At 38.6% G+C, this 26,439-nt stretch overlaps 1 protein-coding gene across 1 annotated transcript; it reads left to right on the top strand.

Annotated features, from left to right (window-relative positions):
• Positions 1-10,068: 10,068 nt before the first annotated feature.
• On the top strand, positions 10,069-13,848 carry LOC126685967 (protein NRT1/ PTR FAMILY 2.13-like). The gene is made up of 4 exons (XM_050379970.2): positions 10,069-10,311; positions 10,633-10,850; positions 12,217-12,791; positions 12,869-13,848. The coding sequence occupies exons 1-4, from the start codon at positions 10,140-10,142 to the stop codon at positions 13,743-13,745; spliced, it is 1,842 nt and encodes a 613-aa protein (XP_050235927.1). The 5' UTR covers positions 10,069-10,139; the 3' UTR covers positions 13,746-13,848.
• Positions 13,849-26,439: the final 12,591 nt, after the last annotated feature.

Consider the following 26,439-nt stretch of genomic DNA (forward strand, 5'->3'; position numbering starts at 1 on the left):
CCAAGAATTCAGATTCTTCCAAACGGGCAACTCCATCCGTCAGCGCTCACTCGTCTTCCAAGGGCGAGACGAAAACAGCAGAAGGTTTCCATGCCGAAGAAGCAGAATGCATGCAGACTTCGGCAGAGACTAACTCCCAACGCACTCCCACTGCGGCTCAGATTTTGGCGAGCATGGAGGTTCCTAAAAAGCTGTCGCCTCTTGCCCCAGAGTTGCTGAATCTGTCCGAGAATCTGGCCAAGAAATCAGCTACTAAGGTACTGTTCTGCTTTTGCTCATAATCTTTACGTTTCTTGGCAGTTGATTTTTTATTGTGGTCAATCATGGCAGATTCTGATTGCCGATCCTGCCCTGGAAGACGATGTGACGGCGAAGGCGGCTGCCTTTCTGAACTCTGATAGTGACGACGAGCTGCCGATTCCCCCAGAAGATGGGTCGACTATTCTGGAGGCGAGCAACCCCTCTGAAAATTGGGCTGACCATTTCGATGTCATGTCCCAGATGAAAACCCTCGGCGTTTCTCTATTCAAATCGCCTGAAGAGATTGCCAAGCTGAAGAAAACTGCTGTGGCCTTATCTGACGCCCCTTCAGAGGTTCTCGGCGAGGAGGCCCGAGATGCTGTGACGAGGTTATCGGCATCTCTTGAAGCTTTTCAGAAGATATACAACGATTCGCTGGCTACACAAGCCGAATATGAAAAGCTTCTCGCCCAGGAAACCGAAGCTAAAGAGAAGCTCGAAACCCTGAAGACAAATGTGAAAACGGCCGTCACGAGCTTGACGAATCGGCGCTCCCGGGCCAAAGAATTGCAGGATAAGATCGCCTCTATGAAGGTTGAGTTAGATGCCGAAGAGCAAGGTATTAAAGACCTTGAAAGCTGCATGGACAAAGACATGGTCGAAGGCATCGATGTCAAAAAGTGCCGGAGCATTTTGAAGGGGAGTATCTCAAAGCTGGCACCGAAGGTGGATGGGGCTCGCAAGGAATTTAGCACTATAAGGAGCGAATTGGGGCTTTGTTTTTCCCATTTTTGATAATTTCCAAACTTTTTAGTTTACAATTCTCTCTTTTTGTTTTTGTTTGTAACCCACGCATAATCACACTTTATTGATCGGCCAAGGGGCCGTATCTCTGTGTTTGCTCGCATTTGGTATTATGCAGCTCGGCCGGGTGGCCGAATATTTCTTTGGATTTTTATGAATTTATTTCGAACTGTTTTTATATGCTTTGTTATTATATAATCGGTCCGTAATTGGTCCGATATGAAATAATTCATTTCATAACTAATTTTTACATATAAATGTTGAGAAAACGGAGCGCCCGTTGAAAAACTCAACTAAAACAGTAAACAGCCGAAGTATGCACTATTGTCTCGCATAATCGGCTAAAAGCAACATATAAAAACACCGCCGGTAATAGGAAGAGCGTTTAAGCCGCTCAGGGCGTTTCGGCGAGAATTTACAGCTACGTCTATTCTTCGTCGGCTCCCAACAGCCGTTGGTCGATATAAAAAACTGAGCGTCCGTTGAAAAAATTCAACTGTAACAATAAACAGCCGAAGTATCTCGCATAATCGGCTAGAAGCAATATATAAGAGCGCCGCCGGAAAAACAAAACGAGCATTTCTCCTGACTCGGTGTTTGGTGAGAATTTGCGGCCGCGTCTATTCTTCGTCGGCCCCAAACAGCCGTCGGTTGATGCCATCCCAGCAACTAGGAACATACTTTTTTAGGAACTGACCGTTGATTGCCCTGTCATGCTCCTCTCCGTCAACGTTCGCCAGCAAGTAAGCACCGCCCTCTAACTTGTTGACTATAATAAAGGGGCCTTCCCAATTCGGGCTCCATTTGCCAAGCCGATTATCTTTATGGCCGATAGGCAAGACTGCCTTCCATACTATGTCGCCCACCGTAAATGTTTTTTGTTTTACACGTTTGTTGTATGCCCTCTCGACCCTTCTTTTCTGGGCTTCAAGGTGATCCAACGCTGCTAATCGTTCCTCGTCAAGATCTAAAGCGTCTATCACCATTTTATCGAAGTAGTCGTCCTTGGACAGTCGGCTCTGGTATCGGCGACGAGTCGACATGACTGTCAGCTCCATTGGCAGCATTGCATCATACCCATATACCAATCGGAACGGCGAGGTCCCAGTAGCCGACTTCTGACTGGTTCTATTCGCCCAAACGGCTTCCGATAAAAGCACATGCCATTGTCTTGGATTCTCTTCAATCATCTTTTGAACTATAAGCTTGATAGCTTTGTTGGTGGCTTCGGCCTGTCCGTTGGCTTGAGCGTAGTACGGTGTTGAATGTAACATTTTTATCTTCATTTGGGAAGCCCACCAACTTATATCGCCTCCTGTGAACATAGTCCCTTGATCTGTGGTTATGGACTCGGGCAAGCCGTGTCGGTGGACGATGTATTCTTTGAAGAACTTGATCACCGCTTCTTGTGTCAGCGACTTCAAAGGTTTAGCTTCGACCCACTTGGTGAAGTAGCAAGTCGCGATAATCATAAAAGTGTGACCGTCTGACGAGCCGGGGTATACTTTCCCTATCAGGTCGACCGCCCATCCTCTGAATGGCCATGGCTTGATGATGGAGTGCAGGTCTTCGGCTGGGACGTGTTGTATTGGGCCGAATTTCTGACAAGCTTCGCAACCTTTGGCATATCTTATGCAGTCTTGTTCCATTTTCGGCCAATAAAAGCCGTATTTATGGATAAGCCACCTCATTCTGGGGCCCGCCTGGTGAGCGCCCGCTATCCCTTCGTGTACCTCGGCCATAGCAAGCATTGCCTCTTTTGGACCGATGCATCTGAAGAGTAGCCCTTCAAAGACCTTCTTATATAATTCGCCGGCTAACACCACGTAATTCAGGGCTAAAGTCCTCAACCTCCTATTCGTGGAGTCTGGTTTTTCGAACCACTTCAGGAGCTCGTCCCTCCAATCTTGGGTGACGTCCAGCTGGTAAACCGAGAATTGTCTTTCGTCGATCGTGATGCCCCAGGTGTGGAGATTCGGCGTTTACTTCTATATAGTGTCGAACTCTCGGTTTACCTCGTAACCACTACCGTGCTGAGCTAGGTCGTTTGCAACGCTGTTATCAGCCCTCTCTGTGTATTCTATCCTCGTATCCTGAAAGCCTTCGATCAAGTGTTTCGCCTTGTTGCAATATCTTACCAATACCTCGGACTCGCATTTGAATTCTCCTGTCACTTGTTTAATGACTAGCAAAGAATCTCCTTTTACACTGATCGCCTTCGCTCCTAGCTCGGCTAAAATCTCGAAACCGAATATGAGGGCCTCATATTCTGCCTGATTGTTGGTGCATTCGAACTGGAGTCTGAATGACAACTGGTAGGATGCCCCCAAGGGCGTGACGATGTGTACTCCCGCGCCTGCCCCCTGGCTTGTCCTGGATCCGTCGAACCACATCTTCCATACGGCGATGTCGAAGAACGTGACTGTTTCTTCCTTGAGGGTAATACCAGGGTGATCGGCCAAGAAGTCTCCCAACACTTGTCCTTTTACTGCTCTTTGGGGAACATACACCAATGTGAATTCGGACATTGCAATCGCCCATTTTCCAATCCGATTCCTTAGGTATGGTTTTGATAAGATATACTTAATGATATCGGTCTGGGACAAAACGTACACTACGACCGGCAACATATAGTATCGCAGCTTGCAGCACGTGAAGTACAGGCATAGACACATTTTTTCTATGTCGGTATAACGAATTTCTGTGTCCGTAAGTCCTCGGCTCAAATAGTAGACTGCTCTCTCGACCCCATCGTCCTCTTGGGTGAGCATACATCCTAGGGATTCGCGTGCAGCCGATAGATATAGTAACAACGGCTTATTCAGCTTTGGAGGGGTCATAACCGGAGGTTTTGCCAAGTAACCTTTTAAATCGTCGAACACCCTCTGTTGCTCGTCCGTCCATATCCACTCATCGGTCTCTTTTCCTCTCAGCAAAACACTCCAGCTGCGAAGCCGGCCCGCTGTGTTCGCTATGAATCTTCTTAAGAAATTGATTTGACCGATGAGCCTCTGAAGCTGCTTCTTGGTTTTGGGTGGTTCAGCATTGATAATCGCCTTGGCTTTGTTCTTGTCTATTTGTACTCCCCGCTGGTGAACCAAGAAACCCAAGAAGTTTCCAGCCGAAACGCCGAATGCGCATTTCAGAGGATTCATCTTTAACCCATTGCGTCGTATACGTTCGAAACCTTTCCGGAGGTCGGCCAGATGGATTTCGCCGGTATTTGATTTGATTACGACATCGTCGATGTAAACCTCAAGGCAGTCAAGGCCCCTGAACATTTTGTTCATCGCCCTCTGGTATGTTGCCCCCGCGTTTTTCAAGCCGAAAGGCATCACTACCCATTCGTACGCTCCGATCGGCCCGGGGCATCTAAAAGCCGTTTTGGAGATGTCCTCCTTGCTGATTGGAACTTGGTTGTATCCAGAGTGCGCATCGAGGAAACTGAGTATCGTGTGTCCAGCTGCCCTGTCGATTAGCATATCGGCCACCGGCATCGGGTATTCGTCCTTGGGTGTGGCTAGATTGAGGTTTCGAAAATCTACGCATACTCTTAGCTTCCCGTTTTTCTTCATCACTGGTACGATGTTAGAGAGCCATTCGGTGTACTGGGCCTCCCGAATAAACTTGGCAATGTAAACATCGGTCGGGTCAAGCTGATCCCGCGTTATGCCCAGTTTTTTGAGCATTTTTGCCGGTAGTATGTTAACGCCAGCTCCGTTATCGATAAGGACCCTGCTAATCGATACCCTGTTCAAATCGGCCTTGATGTATAGTGGCCGAATGTGCCTAGTCATCCTTGTTGGAGGCTTGCTAAGAGATACTACCGCGGTACTGTCGGCGTTATCTCCTTCCGGCACGATTACATCGCCTTCCAATGTCGCCTTCTGCCCTGGCTTACTTTTGTATGAGTTGGGGAGCGTGACCACCTTTACTCCGTATTCGTCCCTCACCACCGGGACCCAAGCTTTCAACACTCCCTTCTTGTGCGAGACGACGACCTCGCGGTCTTTAGGCAATCTTGCTTTAAGCTGGCCACCCTGATGCGATACGAGTACGTCCTTATAGGACGATCGGCCGCTGGAATCTTCGTCCTCCTCGTGAACTACTTCCGTGACGGCCACATCGGAAACTTGTTTCTCGCCTTTTGGCATCCATACCTTCCTTACCTTGGCGTTTCGCCTATCAGGCGATTTGGTATCCATATCGGCCTGGTTCTTTGCCCCCAATCTCTCGATTATTGGCCTATTTCCGTGCTGCTCTCTGGGAGCCGATTCTGCCCCGTGATTCGCCCGCGACTCTTGTCGCAGCCTTTGCATTCGCCTCTTCTGGGTTTTCGTCATACGAGGGGTCTCCTCCGTTGGCCGAAATATCCTCTTGAATACGTTAGTGGTAGGCCTCCGATGTGGCTCATGCCTCTGCCACTGCTCTGTGGGCGATTTCGGTTTAAAGGTCTTGGGATGCTTCCTCGTGTTCTCGCCTCCCTTGACCTTAAAACACGTACTGCATGATGGGCAAGTCATATCTGCAGTGGGCGAGCTGTATCGCTTCCTCTTCTGTTGCTGAGGTCGTCCTTTTTCTCCTCGCCACTTTGAACCATCGGTCTCTACTCTCGGCTTGGGCCTTCTAGGGTTCCACTTGCTTTGTATCTGCCCTTGCTCTAGGTAGCTATCAAAGTGGGGCCGAACGGTGTTAATAGACACGTATTTAGCATCGGCCTCTTTCTTCGTTGGGAACAGAAGTTTTCCTTCGTTAATCGCCTTCTGGATCACGTTTCTGAAATTTACGCAATTGTTCGTGCTGTGCCTCCAGGAATTGTGGTACTTGCAATAATCTTTACCGACCAGCTCCTCCGACGGTGGAATTGTATGACCTTTGCTTAAGGCGATTTGTCCGTCCTTCAACAAGGCATCAAATATATCGTCAGCTTTGGTCAGATCGAACGAATACTCCTTTTGTACCACCGCAGTTTTATTTTTCTTAACAAAGCCAGGCTTTCGCAAGGCCGAACATTCCAGGGGTTTCGTTCCCAAAAATCGGCCATGTTGACTTCATCTTCGGAACCGCTATCCTCACTGTCGGAAACCACGGCCACATCAAGCTGGTCTTTGTAATAGGTTCCCTTAGATGCGCCTCTCCTCTGTTCTTTCTCCTGGAGGAGTCTTTCGTAGCTCGTCACCCTGTTCGTTAGCTCGAACAAGTCACGAAACCTATGGCCCTCGAAATGCTCCCTCATGGCGAAACTCATCCCTCTTACTACCATCGGTACGCAATCGGCCTCAGACATTTTGGTGGAGCATCTAGTCCTGAGGTTCCTAAATCGGCCGATATACTTTTCTGCCGATTCGCTCGGTAGCTGCGAGATTCGGGCGAGGTCGGCCATGGTGACATCAGGTGGTGCCCTGTAAAATTCCTCATGGAAGAGTATTTCGAGGTCCTTCCACGTGTCCACCGAATTGGGCGACAATCTAGAGTACCATGTAAACGCCATTTTTGTCAAGGAGCTGGCGAAAAGCCGGAGCTTCCAGAAATCGTGAGCAGCTGCTTCGCCACATTGGGCCGAGAACCGGGCGACATGTTCAACCGTAGATTGCCCCTTCTCCTCGCCTGAAAATAGACTAAACTCCGGCACTTTATACCCCCTTGGGAAAGGGTATAACTTGTCGATCCAATCTGGATATGGTTTCATGTACGATGGGCGAGGCATAGGCCGCATGTCCACCCCGAGCCTCTCTAGCATGTCCACGAGTTGCCCTTGATTATATATATTTGGATCGCCTCCCTCAGAGTACGATCGTTCGCCCACGTTAGGCTCCTGGGGGTTGGCTCCAATAGCTCCCCCTGGTGGTCTAGCTTCGCCTTGTGGATTTGACGAGCTTGCCCCTGGGTGATCGGCCCTTCCTGAGAATTCGGCCTCATTCCTCGTCAAGAGCTTAACGGACCCATATGTATATCCCATCTTGTTGGGTTGTTGTTCGGCCGAACCACCTGGTTGACCAAAACGGCTCGGTGTTTGGTTCTGTTCGGCCCTTTTGTACCCCTGATCGGTGGTGGATTGCCCAGAAAATAATCACCCCAGGTTTTCCATTGCCTTGTTGAGGCCGTCCAAGTTCCCTTGGATCTGCCTTTGGACCGACGTTTGGTCGGCCATGATGTTCCTCATTACTTCGGACATCTGATGCATAGCACCGTCGAACATCTGCTTGTTCTCCTGCGCTATCTCGCCCCTCTTGGCCGAGAAATCGGCCTGTGATAAAGAAGGACGAGAAGGAGGAAGCTGACGTGAGTAGTCTATCATATCATCGGTCGTGTCGTCGATCTTGTCCTTAGGCAGGTTCCCCTCGGTATCCGTTGTATTCGGCACCTTGTTTGATTGGTTCACCTGTTTGTCCTTGGCCATGGTTTCCGATCTATCCGAATCTGATTCGTCTACTATGTCACCTTCCTTCCGTTGTTGTCGGCGTATGGACCGAGCGTGCCTGGAATCGTCCTTAAAGTCCGTTTTTGTGCTAACCATAAACTGTTCCCCAGTGGAGTCGCCAAAAGATGTTCGCCTGGAAATATTCCGGACTCGAATCTTTGAATTTATAGTCGGGATCGGTTTGAGGTTTGATGCTTTAACGAACCTATGTAGATATTCGCAGGCTTGTTTGGTTAAAAACACTTAACCACGTGATCTAAAGAGTAATAATCTGGGAGTTAAGAACTCAGGCGAGATTAATACCGAAAACTACTCCTAAATTAAAACAATCCGGAGATTGCGAGATAAAAAGCACTGGGCTTGGTTTTTGATTGATTGATTTGTTGATACAAAAATAATGAAGCTCTGAGTTATATATAGCTCCTCAAAATCAAGATTCCTAATTTAACTAGGACTAAGACTCTTAAAAGAAAATCACTCCTAATGAGCTACAAACTCCTAATAAAACAGAAAAGGCAATAATAAAAAGGCTTTCTTTTGGGCCTGACACCCTTGTAAGCCCACTTGAAACTCCTGACTCAGCACCCTTTTTGGGCCGGTGTAAACAATGTGTATGTCTTAAATTTTAGAGAGGAGTTTTAGATTGAATAAAGTTTATTAGAGAATATTTTCTCGTTCTTTTCGAATCTCGTATTTTTCGTAAATCGCGATTATTGGATGCTTTCTAATATTTTTTGAATCAACGGTTATAGGACTAGAAACATTTTGCACTAAGCTTTGTCCTTCTATTGTAGTTTATAGTGTGTAAAAAATGAAAGTTTTAAATTAGGTTTTTTTTTGTCACTTCTTGTGAATTTTTTTTTGGTGACGAGAACTCACTCTATTGAGCCGAAACTCAATATCATTGTTAAACTCCGGGATGTGGACCGCCCGCAAACCCACATACCTGGTAATTCCGGGTTATAATGGCCAGCAATCCAACCCCAACCACTCCATATTAAGAAAGGGCGTAGCCGGAGTTTGAACCCGCGACCTTTAGCGCCAGATGGCTGAGACTTAGACCACTAGACCAAACCCGTGCGGGCACTTTTAATTAATATTTTCCCTAAATGAATAACATGTAACAATTTTCCTCTACCATATATATAGATTAGAGAGACCCTTGCTATAGCTAGCTAGCTTGTGATAGCATAGTAAAAGAATTCCAACTAAACTTTGAAATAATAGAAAGGGGCCCTAGCTAGCTAGGTTAAATAAGTAGTTTTGAGTCAAATTTCCAAAATGAAATAAATTACAGAAAAATTATACCTGCTACAGTTTCATTTTCTAAGCACCTGCAAATAGATTTTATAATTTAGAAAAAATATTAAATGAGAGGCACGAAAAAAATTCCTTAAATTTAAGTTTGTCGGGTGACTCTAATCTGACGAAGAAGCATCGATTCCAAAAATTGGCTACGTCCATCCAAATAATCCAAAAGCCAGAAATAAAAAATGTTGTGTTATTGGACAGATGCATGGGTTTCTTTCTTTCTCATGAACACAAATACTGTTCGATGGTTATACTTATAAAACCTCCAAATGCAAAAGAATTGTCTTCACTTTTCTTTCAACCATGATCCAAATATAACACGCAATTCGGAAAGTGATTCATTTTGCTGGCACAGAAATCTGTGAAATTTTACTTCAATTAATTTTGTCTTGATTGATACCGCCCGTCAAGAAAACCTAACGGTTTATTGCCGGCGCTTATATCATTTAAATTATAATTCATCGGTAGTTCAATTAATTTTAAGTATTCCTTATAATTCTTAACGAGATTAATCGATAATTTTGTCTTGGCTAGAAATACCATTAAGTTATTTAATTTATATTCAATTTTTTTCAACGAATTAAAATATATTAAGTCACGCTCTCTACTATTTCATTCACAACAACTGTGTTGAAACGCATCACTCCATGTGTTAAATTTTTAATGAGTGATTTTTTTAGAGGTGTTGGAAAAACAAATCCTAATATTTAAATTTTATAGTGATTTAATTCTATTGTTCAAAGCGTTATAAAACAATTCCTAACGTTTCTTGTATTTTCATTTTGTAGCTTAAACTTGTTTTCCCGGCAATTTTGATAGTGCAAAATCTCGAATGATTAAGATTCTATTGGGAACATTTTTAAAACATGGGGATTTAATATGCTAATACATGTATCTAATACGGCTGCCACGTATTCAAAAAATTGCCGGAAAAGTTTGGGCTACAAAATGCAAAAAACGAAAATGTTAGTATTTGTTTTGTAAGGTTTTTAACTGTTGGATTAAATCGCTACAAAGTTGAAACGTCAAATTTGTTTTTACGATAATTTTTTTATATTATTATTATTATTATTAACAATATTATTATTAACTACTGTTAATTTTATGACGTGTTTTAATATGATCGACTATGTCCATGGTCGACCTAAGAATTCTGCCACATTAGTGATTTGAATTAAAAAAGAATAAGAAAAATATGAATATGCACATGTATCCAAAATTCGTCAGCAATAGAATCATATACATATACTGTATAATTTAACCTCTTTACAGACACAGTTCTTGTATAAATAGAGCTAAGCTGGACTACTCACATAAATGTGTTGAAGGAAGGCTATTTTAACCTTTTCTTTGTAAAAACAAAATGGAGGTTGGAGATAAAAAGAAGAAGAGAAGTTCATATCCATTGTATTGCTTCACTAAATGCTGTCAAAATCCTCCAATTCCAGAAATGGAACCACAACCGAACAGTGTCATCAGTACCATATCTCAACATAAGCAGCCCGGAGGATGGAAAGCCATGCCTTATATCTTAGGTTCTTATTATATCATTTCCTTTTTCTATATTTTTAAGAGCTTCATACGAAAATTTAACGATTTTCAGAGCTTATTGTATCTTGTTTTCAGATTGTTTTTTTCTACATCGATAGAGTTCCGACTGTTAGAGTCTCAATTATTAAATGTTAGTTGCAGAGACGGAGTTTCTATGCACGACCTCATGATGCATTTTGAGACGGCCTTTAAGACTAGGCCCTCTTTGTCTTTTCGAGATAATTGAAACAAACAGAAGAATGCAGTATTTCAGTTTCATTTTGGACTGAGTTTTTTTGTCATTTTGTAATTGATTAAATTTGCAGGAAATGAAACGTTTGAGAGGTTAGGTACATTTGGATTGGGAGCGAACTTGATGGTGTATTTGATGAGAGAATATCACATGGAGCAGGTGACTGCTGCAAACGCAATCAACATATGGAATGGGATTACCAATTTTGCACCTCTGGTTGGTGCCTTCATTTCAGATGCTTATCTTGGCAGGTTTCGGACTATTGTTTTTGCTTCCTGTGCTGCTTTTCTGGTATCCTCTCTCTCATTCATCTATGCTTTATATTCCAATGTATAATCCATAAATTCATATAATTGATAGAATCAATCTAGCATTTTCATAAATATTTAATTTAGATAACTTATTTTTTTTATTATTCTTTAAAAAAATTAAATTAATAAATAATTTTAATATTGTCAATTTAATTTTAATATTATTATGAATTCACACTAAAAGAACATTTTTATAAATTTTAAAGAATTTATAATTTTTATTATATTTTTTTTTATCAATAGATTATTTAATAGAAATGACTAAAAACAATATTTTTAAAAACCTTGTATTGGAATAAACTATTTATTTTATTAATTTTAATAAAATTATAATTAATAAATAATTTTTACTAGTTTTCAATATGTATAAAAAATTTATTTCTATTATTATGAATTTTTCCCAAATGAACATTCTCATTAATTTAAAATGTTGATTAATTTTATCATAAAAAGTACAATTCTCATGAATTTTAAAATAAATAACAATTTATTTATTTATTTTTAATATTCCTTTTAATAAAATCGACTTAATTAGAATAAATAAACTAAAGTTTAGTCGTTCAACGTTTTTGAGTAATTAGTCTAAATATAAGTTGAAATATAATAATATAAATGGAAACTTAAATATTTATTTAATTGTTGACAATAATAATATTTATTAATATAGTCTTATATTTACATTTGTATTTATATTAGTTTGGAATGAAAATAAATTGAACGATTAGATTATACTTTATTCATATAATTTAAGCCCATAAACGTATTTTACTGATAAAATTGGACGTTTGTTTGCTAAAATTTTCCGCAAACGATTTGTGTTAAAAGTCAAAACTACAAGGTAGTTAAATGAATCTATCCCAAAAAGTTATTATTAATCATAAATTGTTTTATTATAAATGTGTTCTTTCTAAAAGTAATAATTTTCAAAATATTTAAATATTAATTTTAAATTCTTTAACTTTTTTTATCATAAATACTAATTATTACAAGAGAATTCGAAGTAATTTTTAATTTATAAAAACTATTTTCTTAATCATTCTCAAGAGAATTCTCATTTTGTATTATTTAGATAAGCTCTGTCTATATGAATTCTTATTCTGTCTATTACGTATTATTTTGTACATATAGCTAATTCAAATATACTTTGTCGGGAGAAACTCAATTATAATTTTTTTTTCTTCAAGAAAATATAAGTATTCTTAGTCCTAATAATTTCAAAGTCATAACATTACACGCTAATGAATTTATTAAGAAGTTTGATATGTATGTTTTAAGCAAAGTCTTAACAATTATTTGATAATATTATTGAAATGTTGTGAGTATCAATGTTGGATTACGGCTCATAGGGAATGGCGACGGTGACATTAACAGCATGGTTGCCTCATCTCCAGCCTCCCAAGTGCAACCTACAAACCCAGTCTGCTGATAACTGTATAAGTGCGACGCCCCATCAATTGGCCGTTCTATTTGTAGGCTTAGGCATCTTATCTATCGGCACCGGCGGAATTAGGCCATGCAGCCTCCCTTTCGGTGTCGATCAGTTCGACAAAACTACAGAACAAGGCATCAAAGGAGTTAACAGCTACTACAATTGGTATTACACAAGTTTTACGGTCGTCATTATGATCGCTTTAACTGTTGTGGTGTATATTCAAGATTCTGTGAGCTGGGCCCTTGGCTTTGCCATCCCTACATTTCTCATGCTTGCTTCTATTTTTCTCTTCTTGATTGGCAATAAAATATATGTTCATGTCAAGCCACAAGGAAGCATTTTTTCTGGGCTTGCTCAAGTTTTTGTGGCTGCTTATAACAAGAGAAATCTCAGCATTCCTGAGCAGCAGGAAATTATTGATGGGGTTTTTTATGATCCTCCAGAACAGGATAGTCTACTCTCAAAGCTTCCTATTACCAACCAGTTCAGGTAATTACTTCCTTGTCACGTAAACTTTAGATACAAGGGCACTTAAGAATTGATCCATGCAATTAACTTTTTAACAGGTTCTTGAACAAGGCAGCTATGATTGAGAAAGGCGACGTAAACGCAGATGGTTCATGTGCGAATGAATGGAGGTTGAGCAGTATCCAACAGATTGAAGAAGTGAAATGTCTGCTCAAAATAGGACCCGTCTGGGCGACCGGAATTGTTAGCTTTACTGCCATACTCCAACAAGGAACATTTACAGCATCACAAGCAACAATAATGGACAGACACATAGGACACAATTTTCAGATTCCACCCGGTTCAATCACTGTTTTCTCAATGCTCACAGTAGGCCTGTGGCTTCCATTCTACGACAGCATATTAGTACCTGCGCTCCGAAGAATCACAAAGCATCAAGGCGGAATCACGCTTCTTCAGAGAATGGGAATCGGGGTTTTGTTCTCCATTCTTTCTATGGTTGTAGCCGGAGTGGTCGAAAGGGATAGAAGGGCTGCAGCCATTTCGAGCCCTGGTTCGCCCATATCAGTCATGTGGCTAGTTCCTCAGCTCGCCTTATTGGGATTCTGTGAGGCATTTAACATTATTGGGCATATAGAATTTTATAACAAGGAGTTTCCTGATCGCATGAGAAGTATAGCTAACTCTCTTTTCTTCTGCTCCTTTGGTGGTGCGAGCTATCTTAGCACTTTTGTGGTTTCTATTGTGCACAAAGTTACTGCAACTCGCGATCACCCGGATTGGCTGACGAAAGATTTAAATGCTGGTAGATTAGATTATTTTTACTTTCTACTAGCGGGAATGGGGGTGATCAACCTGTTTTATTTTCTCTACTGTGCGAACCGGTATCAATACAAGTCTCCCACACCCATGGATCATAAATCCTATGGAGATGTAGATGTAGAGCTAAGCTTGAGCAAAACAACTCCAAGCTAATTAAGTTACTAGTAGATTTAGCTATTATTTTAGCCATTCAAGTATTTATATATGGTTGTCTTATATATATATATATATCTTGCAGAAAAAGTAAATTAAGAAAGTTTGAGGAAAACAGAAAAAGAAAAGGTTGTTTTTCTTATTGTTTAGATATGAATAGAATTAGGTTGTGGAGCATGCCATGGAGAAGGTCCTCTTTTTAGGTCATTAATGCTTTAACTGAGAAACATTTACATATTACACATCAACTCAAATAAAAAGGATAAACTGCCCATATCATCATAAATTTTTAGGTGAATCAAATTCATCTCATAATTTATAAATTATTATAATTATACTGTGATAATTAAGTACTGGTGGCATTGGCTTAAAATTCTCAATGAATAAAAGCAATTAATATTGTATATGTAAAAATATATTTATTATACTAATAACATATTAAGCTCAATTGTATTTTATTGTAACTCAAAGAGAGCACATAATCACCACAAGAATTGAGTCTTACAAATCCAACGTAAACCCATAGTAAAAGAACCCGATGATTGGCTCAATTATTATCATCTATATGCTAGACAAATCCCAAAAATCATTACATTATATTACAAAGGCGTAATGGTAATATTATAAAAAATCACTAACTTTACACGTTTTTTTTAATTTAATCACGTTTTTAATATTTCTCTAAAAAACATACACCAACTTTCATTTTTTTTCCAAATTCATATACGGTGCTGACATGACACTCATTCATTGTGCCTAAGTGATCAACGACAAACTTTCCTCTTCTAAATCTTGTTTCATTGATAGATATTTAAGGTCCATATGTTTTGCTTGCTTAGATATCCGATAATGTTTAAAGAATTGGATTGCGACACAGTAAATAGTCAAAGGCTTAGAGATGACACTCAAAGCCCCGAACTGAGAGATAAAACTTTATAGCCATGCACCCTGATTAGCAGCCTCAAAACATGCCACATATTCATCTTCATAGTAGATGTACAGAGCATTCAGATATCTGAGTTTTCCATGATATTGCACCTCTAGATAAGAGGTTCATATAGCCAAGAGTGAAGTGTCTATAATCTAAATATCCACCAAAATCTGAATCTGAAAATCTAACTATTTGTAGATGTGATACTTTCTATATAGAGCATGTAATTTCTTGTTCCCTTTAAATATCTCAATACTTTCTTTGTAGCTTCCAAATGAGCGAGTCTTTGGTTACTCTGAAATCTTCCAAACATGCCAACTTCATAACAAAGCTTGACGTTTACACGCGTCTATTCAAATTCTTGAAAACATTAAATCGGAACTTGGGTCTTATAATGCGATGTCTCACATCCTAGCATATCTTTTCGCATTAAAGCAAACGGTTAAAATGTAATTTTCGAAATCTTTCATATATATCAGAGTATAACTAAAACATACAAAACAATTTGACTGGACACATAAACATAATAGGGCCCGACAATTGCAGTACTACTGGTTGAGTTTTTCTTTCTAGACATAAGACTTCTGGAACGAGGTAGAAGCCCGTCTTATCAAAAGACTATACCCCTGAAAAGCAAACACTATGGGGGAGGAGGGTTAGTTGACACTGAGTGAGTTCATAAGTTTATAAATGAGTACTAATTAAAACATTCAAATCATGCTTTCAATTAAATTGTTCACATGCATCCACGTATAACTTTCCAATTGAAACCCTAAACCTTAGCTTGTCTCATCACAATCCAATCAATTTCCTTATTCCAATCCATTCCATAGATCCAATAATTCCATCTCTTAAATAAGTTACTAATACTTATTCCTGAAGGTTTAGTCCCGAATAGTTCTACCGAGTTTAACTATAACCATTTAGTACATTCCCGGTATAGTTCTAACGAGTTAAAATAGTGCTATCTTATTTCCAATCACTAAGGCGTGTCCCGAGATAATTCCTTACCGAGTACAACCCCCTAGGAATAGGTCCTGAGAAATATCTATCGAGTTCTCTGTTGATTTCTGATGCTTGTAGAATTTCTTGATCTTAATTGGTGATCACACAGTTCCTATTACCGCTCAATAGGAAAGCTCGTTTCATCAGATTCATATAGGTTTCGAACTCATGATATATGCATTTCAAGCAAGGTATTTTATTTAAAATGATGCTGTGCAAGTTGTATAAACATTTGTATAAAAGAAATGCAATTTAAATCCTGCATATGTAAACATAATTATAAACTCACGGCTTGCTATACAAAATCTTCGATCGATTACTATGCCCGTATGGCTCCTCAAACTCCTTGCCCGCTAGTAGGTTGCCTTATCGAACCTAGGATAATTACCAAATAATTCTCGAGTGAGAATCACAATAGATAATTTAGATTCGAGACTAAATTACGCACGTATTACCCGTCATGTTATCCTGTTTAACCGATACCTTTCAATTTACGCTTATCTATAATAGTCCGACCCCTAAACAAAATTGACATTTCTAAAGTTCGAACATCGTATACAATTTCCGTTTATGTCTCAGACTGAGATGAGCACTCGAAGGTATCGGAAACTAACCCGGAAGTTAATAACTTGGGATGTCCTAAATTTCATAACTGTTATGTGCGACTTAATTTTCTGCTTCATTTGGGCAACGTAGAGGCCGAATTAGCAGAAACTTAAAGTTGTACATTTATAGAAAACACCTTTATGTTTTCCTACCAACAAACAGAACTTAATTTGGAGATATACGGCTCTAGATATTGCCCTCACAATATGGCTGTTTTGCCGAACAAGTTTTTGCAAAACGTCAAACTAGTTTGTAGTTCTCGACTCGTAACCTATAACTCGTCGAGACCCATAACTTATTGCTAGCATACTCTAATACCAGCCCTATCCAGCCCTCATATCCTATTATAAACATGTATATTCCTTATTTAAACACCATTCAAAACACTTATGCATGGACTACACCATTTTGACTGAATCATACAAGCAATGTCTAATCAAAATTTCATCAAACCTTATTAATTCAATCTCACATCATTTTCAGCTCTAGCAATCTAAGAACATGCTTAGAATCATCAACTACACCTCATAGCATTGACTTAGTCTAGGGGCCGAATGCTTAGCTCCATGTTACTCTCCAATTCAATCAAGTTTTATAATCACAAGACCATTCTTACATACTCATAATCCATAGACATCTTAAACAAATCAAACACCATGAATCTCAATTAACCATGCCGAACCCTTAACTCAAAATTTTCAGAATTCTCCTTACCTTGATGGATGTCACAAGCCAAAGGTTTCAAGACCTCAATTCACCATGAGTTCCCTTAATCCAAGCTCAATTACACCTTGAATCAAACAACACATAAAACACCTAAATTAGAGTTTATAAACCCTAATCTTTCTATCTTTAAATCCACCAAAACAAACCAAAAAAACCATAAATTGAAGCCCTTACTTCTATTACCTTTAAAAATAGAAAGGATTTGCTTCTATTTTGATTAATTTTGGTGAAGAATTCCTTAACCATGGAGGTTGGGGTGGTGCGGCATGGAGGAGAAGAAGAGGAAGCTTTCCCTTCTTCTTTTTTTCTTTTATTTGCTTTTTAAGTGAAATGAGACAATGACTTAGTCAACCCTTAGTGGCTACGTAAATGACCTCATTTAGTGGGTCAAATGTCACGACCCATTTTCATGAATCGCGACCGGCGCTAGGGTATGGGTAATGTAGTACCGAAACCCGTAGCTAGCCTTTCATTTAATTCATAAACACATAAACCTGCAGAAAACCAATGCTCGGGGGCAACCGAGACTTCAGCCTAAACTAGCAATTATAATAATCAACAGTTAAAATAACATGCTTATTCAATTTTGGGTCTAAATAGGCATAACATAAATAATCCGAAATAAATACATAACATGCCAGAGCAATATAACCAGCCAGACCAATCCGACAAATAACTGTAACAATAATAAAGACGTCTAGTCAACTACTGCGGTCTAAGAATAAAATAGTTTGACAGTTTATCAAAATAAATGGAACCTCCGAGAAAAAGTAAATGCGGAGATCACCAGACTCTCTCAGATCATAACCCTGGGAAAAATTGGGAAAACAACGGGGTCAGATATACTGAGATGAGTTCATACCACTATTTACATTTATTAAGTGGAAAACCTTTAAAACGTTTAAAACATTTAATAACGATATTACAGATAATAGTTGGAACCCTAATCCACAATTCTAAATAATAATAGTAATCCAATAGGTCTGGTCCCGAGAGCTGAGCTACACCGAGTTACCACTGACCACACTTATACCAGAGTCCCGAGAGCTGAGCTACACCGAGTTACTCTACCTGGTCCCGAGAGCTATGCTCACACCGAGTTACCACATTTCCATATATACCTTACCCAGATCAATACCGGTGCGCACGCAGTCCTAATGATGCCCATTAGGTAGCATGTTCCAACTAAGAGCCATAATATAAAAACAGTTCGAAATATACGTACAGTATATATATTTAATATTAAAATAACAATTTACTTAATAAAGCGGTAAATAGTAAATATAAACTCACTGCTTGCTAATCCACGTGATAACCGGCAAGCAACTAATCCTGGTTCGCCTCTGAAGTACGAACAGTAGACGGGTCTAGACAAATAAAATAATTATTAAAAACAGACCCTAAATCTAGAGAGTACTAGACACCACATAGGACTAGCACAAATAACACGTCGGAATAAAACAATCCAGAACAACACAAAAAATACCCAATAGGTAATAAAGCCCAATTAATACAAGTCTATTGAGTTCTTGCTTTAAAATCCAATTTATAAATATTATTTAATAATCTTTAAATAATAATTAATTTCCAAATAGTGGGTTAACCGAGTTATCAATAACTACCAAACTAACCTCACTTGTCGGGTGACCCAAGTCTAACCCGACTCAAAAACGTCTATCAAATATAAACCCGAGTTTATATTTATAAAATAATTCGAATAAATAATAATCCATTTTAAAAGCAGAACTCAATAACTTCAATTTTAAGTAACCCAAGTTACAACCAAAACTTAACCATTTTAAATTTATAAAAGTTTAGGGACTAAACTGTACTTTAGCCAATTAGGGACTAAACTATATTTTAGCCAATTAGGGACTAAATTGTACTTTAGCCAAATAGATATTCGAAATCAAATTAATTAGTTTTGTTTATAATTAAAACAAAGAATAAAGTTACTAACCAAAAACTTAATTAAATAAGTTTTAAAAATGTTTAAGGGCTAAATAGTAATTTAGCCACTTGGCACATTAAGCCAAAATCTCCAAATAGTAATTTAAATAATTATCCAATTTCCATTTATAATAATCAAAATAAATAATCAAAATCATTTAAATATAATAAGATTAATATATAAATTCTAAACTTAAAATAATGATACCCAAAAACAATTTAAAAAAAATATTATCGCAGCTAACCGTATTTTTTATTTTTAAAATAATGAGAAAAATTAGCAATTTAGAAATTAAAACGATAATTTAAAGTCCGGTTTCAAAAATCGATATTTAATTAAGAAATCTTGATTACAAAAATTAAGCCCAAAGTAGTTAAAATCAAATGGCTCATTAACAATTTGAAATTCAAAATTAAAAATAAAAATCAATATATGGCCCAACAAAAACCCACCTTAATAATAATCCCAACAATTTTGACAGAATACCCCGTCCATTATTAATCTTCCTCAAGCAACCATAACAAGTTGCAGAAACCCAATTTATGAAATCAAAAACCAAAAACTTAATATGAATAACAATTCAAACCAAATATTGCATAACCCTTTTGAAATTTTGACACTGCCGCCCATATTCCAAACCAAATAACATAGCCAAATAATGAATTCAAATTAAATACAGTAGCCATATCATCCATGCAAGAATCAAATCGGCAGAAATATGAAAACAAAGATAAAGACACTGACAATGAATGATTCACGCAAACTCAAGAGAAACCAAGCCTAATGTTTCTAACCAGCGAGAATGATAATAACTCCTCATAATAACCTCTGAAATCAACAACTAGTGGCAGCAAAATATTAATAAGAAACGGCAGCAACTTGTATTCAGCAAGCGACGAATCGAAACGGCACAAGAGAAGGAAAGATATACGTACTGTTTTCGATAACAAAGCGTAAGGATGATCGAGAATGATAATGATAGATGAACCGAAGAGGATAACCTCAGCTTGATGCTAGAATAACGAACAACTCAAGTTATTAAGCGGCGTTACGATATTGAAAGGAATAATGAATAATGAGACGTGAAACCTTACCGGATTTGAGAATGAATTAAAGGAATGAAGATGACGATGTCTCAAAATGTTTTTGAGTGTATGACGGCTAGGGTTTGAGAGATTGATGAGGAATTAATTAGGGTTTAGAAAACTTAAATAGCTAAGGAAATAAGAACAGGTGCTACAGCTAAATGTGAAACCTGTTCTCAATTCCAATGGCTAAATTAACAATGGCATGGCTTAACTTTGCATGGCCTACACTTTACATTTGCATGGGCCTAACTTTGCATGGGCTTACTCTAGCATGGCTTAATAAATTTAAGTAATTTATGGTCAAACCTACTTAACCCAATGAACATGATTCGAACCGCGAACGAATCAACGAACGACTCAAATAAAATTAAATAAAATATTTAATAATAATAAATAACCTAATCTCGACGAAAAATAAAATTAAAATTTAAAAAAATAGTCCAAAAAAAAAAAAACGGGGTATTACATTCTCCCCAACTTATTAGAAAATTCGTCCTCGAATTTAAAACAAAACTACTGACATATAACACAACGAAAAGTTTTTGTGACAAGCTGAACAAAAATATTCTTGCACTAAGTAATCACAAAAGCAAAACCATAAAATAAGGTAAGTCCTATTGAGTTCCATTAAAAAAAAAAAAAAAATTCCGGAAACTTTTTCAAACCATCTTCTAAAACAGCTTAGAATAAAATAAAATAGAACTTAACCGAGTCAACCAAGACTTCCAAACTTACTACACGTATCGGGCGACCCAAGTCTATACCGACCCAAGAAAACCATAATATAAACCGATGTTTAACATCCGAAATTTCATTGTGTAAAACAACATGAAGTTTGAAGAGCAACGGAACTCAACATTACTTAAATAGTGAAAAAATTTCATATATCGAACAATCTTAACATAAAAATAATAACACCACTTCCAGGTGAAAACAAACGAGATAATGCAAACTCCCCCAGGCAAAACTCAACTGAAACACTTAGGATAAATAAAAACGAACCTCCAACTTCAAATCTGAAACTGATTCGCAATGAGCGGTCACAAATCACATATACGCACAAATTTCTGATCCTAACAACTTGGTGCTCCAGCTATTACTCAATCAATACAATGCGAATAAACAATAAATTTCCAATTGAGAGTCACAAATACTCTTTACCGGAGTGGCATCCAAAACCAGTTCGAATCTTATAAAATCCTCAATATTGAAAATTAAGATCAAGCCCTTAGGTTAACTATAGCTCTATAATTCCAAACTCTATCATCTCAACAGGAAAACCGAAAACACAAGCTGATAAAAATCTTGTGTTTTACAACACTTACTTCCTTCCGTTTATAATAAGATCGACATCAAAATAATCGAATAAAAAAAACCCAATAAATTTCAGATAATACTTCGATTCTAAAACAAACACTACAAGGAATCATCTGTTTCACACAATTAATACCAACTCGATAATTATATCAATTTCGCGAATCACAAAACACTAAAACTCATATCTCAATCAAAAGAAAATGTGAACTTATCACACGATAAAAAAAAATCTCCAGATTAGTAACGAATAGACCAATATAAACTAAAGTAACTAACCATTGAACTTACATTAAACTATATTTACTTATCTTTACTCCACACAAAAGATTCAATATTCGAACCAAACAATATCCATACTTCCAAAATTTATACCCTCAATCAACAGTATCGACCAACCAACATTGTTGTCAAAACTCACCAAACGCGATCATTAACTCTCAAAATTATTCTATCAATTGGCTATAACCTCGCATACAACAAGAGATCACTTCGACCAATTCACTCTAACCGGATTGTTAGTTATGCTCAAAACTAGACCCAGAGATATAAAATATTTTGATACGCAAAACATTTTATATTCAAAATATTACACTTATCTTTAAAAGACTCTACGTCTTACACTTTCTTTTGTATTCCAAAATCGAAATGACTATAACATTAAAAATCCATTGGTTTCGTAAACCACTGAAAATTTTCAGAATGTTCACATTTTGAATTCGATTTTTTTTTTTTTTTTTTCCTTCCATTTTAAATATGTTGCAAATTCATGAAACAGTTCAATTGATAAATTTATGTTTTCTTTAAATTAATCTTGCTAAAAATCAATTTTTTACTTTTCTCGTAAACAATCAAACCGTGGCAAAAATCCTTCGTATTTAAATACACATTGATGCTTCGAACATCTAAAATTTAAATCGCTTTTAAATCTTACTTTTTAAATAAAAATATGATTTGAAGAAATCGTTTAACCCAAAAAAAAATGTGTTCCTTGAATTAAATTTGGCAAAATTTCTTCCTCTCCTCAGAAGGGTAAGATTTGCAATGCAATCTCTTTGTTTATAAAAATGCCTTATATCAATACACCAAAATACTTAGCCAAATTTCAAATCTGAAAAGATAAAGTTTCTTTTAAAAACGTAATGTATACACACACATGAGCATAACCAATATCCTTATTCCACTAATCCTTAAATCACTAAAAGGAAATTATCAAGAAAGCTTTCTATTCTGAAATACTCTATACCGCACTTAGCACATCAAAAAAAATCTCGAGCGCAAACCTTAAAGCCATTATTACTTCCTGAGAAGCATAAGATTTTGAAAACACTAACCGATCTCTAACAATGTAATCGTCCGTAATTCACCACCATCATCACAGAGTATTTGTCTAGCTACCTTTCGGTAACAGTTTCAAATCATTTGAAATCCAACAACTTTATAAATAAATTTATCACAATGTGACTCGCGAGATCGTTTCAAAACATATTTCTCAAAACACTTTATCGAAAAATCCATTTTACATAATTGTGCGCCAGGGTGATGACATCTCTCATCCCCAAAGAGTTGCATCCAACCCTAATCATTACTATGCACGTGATGCATGTACTATTATGCATGTATAAATTATTGATTTATCTTTTATTTAGTGAACATATTTAGTGTTCAATGCAATCCTATTCGTGACATTTCAAATGCATGTTCATGATATGTCTGGGCACAATTACGTTTTGAAAATATTTCAAAATATTTCAAATGTAATATCCCGTATTTTTCTTTCATTATTTTAAATTTTATTTTATTTTATCTTTGCGTTCCATCAAGCTTTTGGTAATTTATTATTATTTTTAATAAATATATTTAATAAAAATAATAATAAATTACCAAAAGCTTGATGGAACGCAAAGATAAAATAAAATAAAATTTAAAATAATGAAAGAAAAATACGGGATATTACATTCTCCCCAACTAATTAAAAATTCGTCCTCGAATTTAACACGATAAGCAATTACCACCAGAACAACACGTAACACAAGTAATAATCATCGAAGTCACAGAAAACAAAATATCGTACCTCACGGAAAAAGAGAAGGATAGCGATTTCGCATATCCAACTCGGTCTCCCAAGTACACTCCTCTACAGAATGATTGCGCCAGAGAACTTTGACCATCGGAATCTCCTTGTTCCGCAATTTACGCACCTGCGTATCAACAATCTCAACTGGCTGTTCCTCATAGGACAGCTCTTGGTCAATCTCCACACTTTGAGGCACAATCACGAGCGAAGGGTCAGAAATGCACTTTCTCAACATAGAAACGTGAAACACCGGATGTACTAACGACATGTCTGGCGGTAGAACCAGACGATAAGCCACAGCTCCAATCCTCTCCGAAATCTCATATGGACCAATATACCTCGGTGCCAACTTTCCCTTGACGCCAAAACGAACCACGCCTTTCATAGGCGAAACCCGAAGAAATACGAAATCACCAACCTGGAACTCAATGTCTTTCCTCTTCGGATCAGCATAACTCTTATGCCGACTAAAAGCAGTCTCTAACCTCCGCTTAATCAACGGTACCTTCTCTGAGGTAATCTGAATGATCTCCGCTCCCGAGAGTTTACGCTCTCCGACCTCTTCCCAACAGATAGGAGATCTACACTTGCGCCCGTACAAAGCCTCATACGGCGCCATCTCGATACTCGCGTGGTAACTGTTGTTATAAGAAAACTCAATCAACGGCAAATGAGTATCCCAGCTACCCTGAAAATCGAGAACACACATCCTGAGCATATCCTCCAACGTCTGAATAGTCCTCTCAGACTGACCGTCAGTCTGAGGATGAAAAGCTGTACTGAAATCCAACCGAGAACCCAAGGATTCCTGTAACGCTTTCCAGAACCTCGAAGTAAACACAGAACCTCTGTCTGAAACAATAGAAACCGGTACACCATGCAGACTGACAATCCTGTCGATGTACAACTGAGCCAACCTCGAAGCAGTATACGAAACCTTTATCGGAAGGAAATGAGCTGACTTGGTCATACGGTCAACTATCACCCAGATGGAATCGTATCCCTGTCGAGTACGTGGTAACCCAACCACAAAATCCATAGCAATCCGCTCCCACTTCCACTCTGGAATAGGTAGTGGCTGCAGATAGCCAAAAGGTCTCTGATGCTCCAGCTTCACCTGCTGGCACGTCAGACACTTAGAAACATACTCAGCGACATCCTTCTTCATCCCGCTCCACCAGTAGGTACCCTTAAGATCATGGTACATCTTAGTAGAACCCGGATGAACACTATAAGCAGACTTGTGCGCTTCTTCCAGAATCTGGTCCCTCAAACCATCTGAATCCGGAACACACAATCTCGAACCATGTCTCAGAACACCATCCACAAATGTAAACTCAGGATTTCCATCCTGCTGAACCTCCTCAATAATCCGTTTCAACTGTGAATCCTCAGCTTGTAAAGCTTTGATCCGATCAATCAAAACGGGTTGCACTTGCAACTGTGCTAACAAACAACCAGTCTGAGAAATCTGAAAACCATAGCCCGAAGCTATCAAACTGTGCCACTCTCTAACCATGGGTCTACGCCCAATCTCAGAAATATGAGCCAAGCTGCCCGAAGACTTGCGACTCAACGCATCGGCTACCACATTAGCCTTACCAGGATGGTACTGAATAGTACAGTCGTAGTCCTTCAGCAACTCTAACCATCTCCTCTGTCTCAAGTTCAATTCTCTCTGATCAAAGATATACTTCAGACTCTTATGATCAGTGAAAATCTCACAAGTAGCACCATACAAATAATGCCTCCAGATTTTCAGCGCAAAAACCACAGCTGCCAACTCTAAATCATGAGTAGGGTAATTCACCTCATGCTTCTTCAACTGTCTGGAAGCATAGGCAATCACCTGTCCATGTTGCATCAGAACGCAACCCAAACCAATCCGAGACGCATCACAATACACTGTGAAACCATCAATGCCAGAAGGCAATGCCAAAACCGGAGCTGTAGTCAAAATCTCCTTGAGCTTCTCAAAGTTCGCCTCGCACTTGTCAGTCCACTCAAACTTGACACCCTTCTGTGTCAGTTTAGTCAAAGGTGCAGATATTCTGGAGAAATCTTGCACGAACCGACGATAGTAACCAGCTAAACCCAGAAAACTTCTGATCTCGGTAACTGACCTTGGCCTTTGCCAATCCATGACCGCCTCAATCTTCTTCGGATCAACCTTGATCCCATCTTTCGACACCACGTGTCCTAGAAAGGTAACCTGATCCAACCAGAACTCACATTTTGAGAACTTAGCGTACAACTGATGCTCACGCAACGTCTGTAGTATAGTCCTCAAATGGTAAGCATGCTCCTCCTCACTCCGAGAATAGATCAATATGTCATCAATGAAGACGATAACAAATTGATCCAAAAACGGCTTGAACACTCTGTTCATCATATCCATGAATGCTGCTGGTGCGTTCGTCAGACCAAAGGACATAACCAGAAACTCAAAATGTCCATAACGAGTCCGAAAAGCAGTCTTAGGCACATCTGCATCACGGATTCGTAGCTGATGATACCCAGACCTCAAATCAATCTTGGAAAAACACTTCGCACCCTGCAACTGGTCAAACAGATCATCGATGCGAGGAAGAGGATATCTGTTCTTGACAGTAGCCTTATTCAACTGTCTGTAGTCGATACACAGCCGAAAGGAACCGTCTTTCTTCTTTACAAACAGAACTGGAGCACCCCACGGAGAAGTACTCGGTCTGATGAACCCGCTATCCAACAACTCTTGTAACTGGTCCTTCAACTCCTTCAGCTCTGCAGGAGCCATCCGATACGGCGGTATCGAAATCGGAGCTGTACCAGAAACCACATCAATGCAAAACTCAATATCACGATCAGGTGGTAATCCAGGCAATTCCTCTGGAAACACATCAGTGAACTCATTCACTATCGGAACACTATGCATATCACCACTACTAGTCTCCAAATCACGAACCACAGCAAGAAAACCCTGGCAACCCTTGCCTAACATCCGCTTCGCCTTGATG

Source organism: Mercurialis annua, linkage group LG6 (assembly GCF_937616625.2).
Source record: "Mercurialis annua linkage group LG6, ddMerAnnu1.2, whole genome shotgun sequence".
NCBI lineage: Eukaryota > Viridiplantae > Streptophyta > Magnoliopsida > Malpighiales > Euphorbiaceae > Mercurialis > Mercurialis annua.

Excerpts from the sequence above, each read along its gene's own strand:
- LOC126685967 (XM_050379970.2), top strand. The coding sequence starts at position 10,140 with ATGGAGGTTGGAGATAAAAAGAAGAAGAGAAGTTCATATCCATTGTAT. Across the intron at positions 10,851-12,216 it reads CTTCCTGTGCTGCTTTTCTG|GGAATGGCGACGGTGACATT; the intron begins GTATCCTCTCTC and ends TACGGCTCATAG. Across the intron at positions 12,792-12,868 it reads CCTATTACCAACCAGTTCAG|GTTCTTGAACAAGGCAGCTA; the intron begins GTAATTACTTCC and ends ACTTTTTAACAG.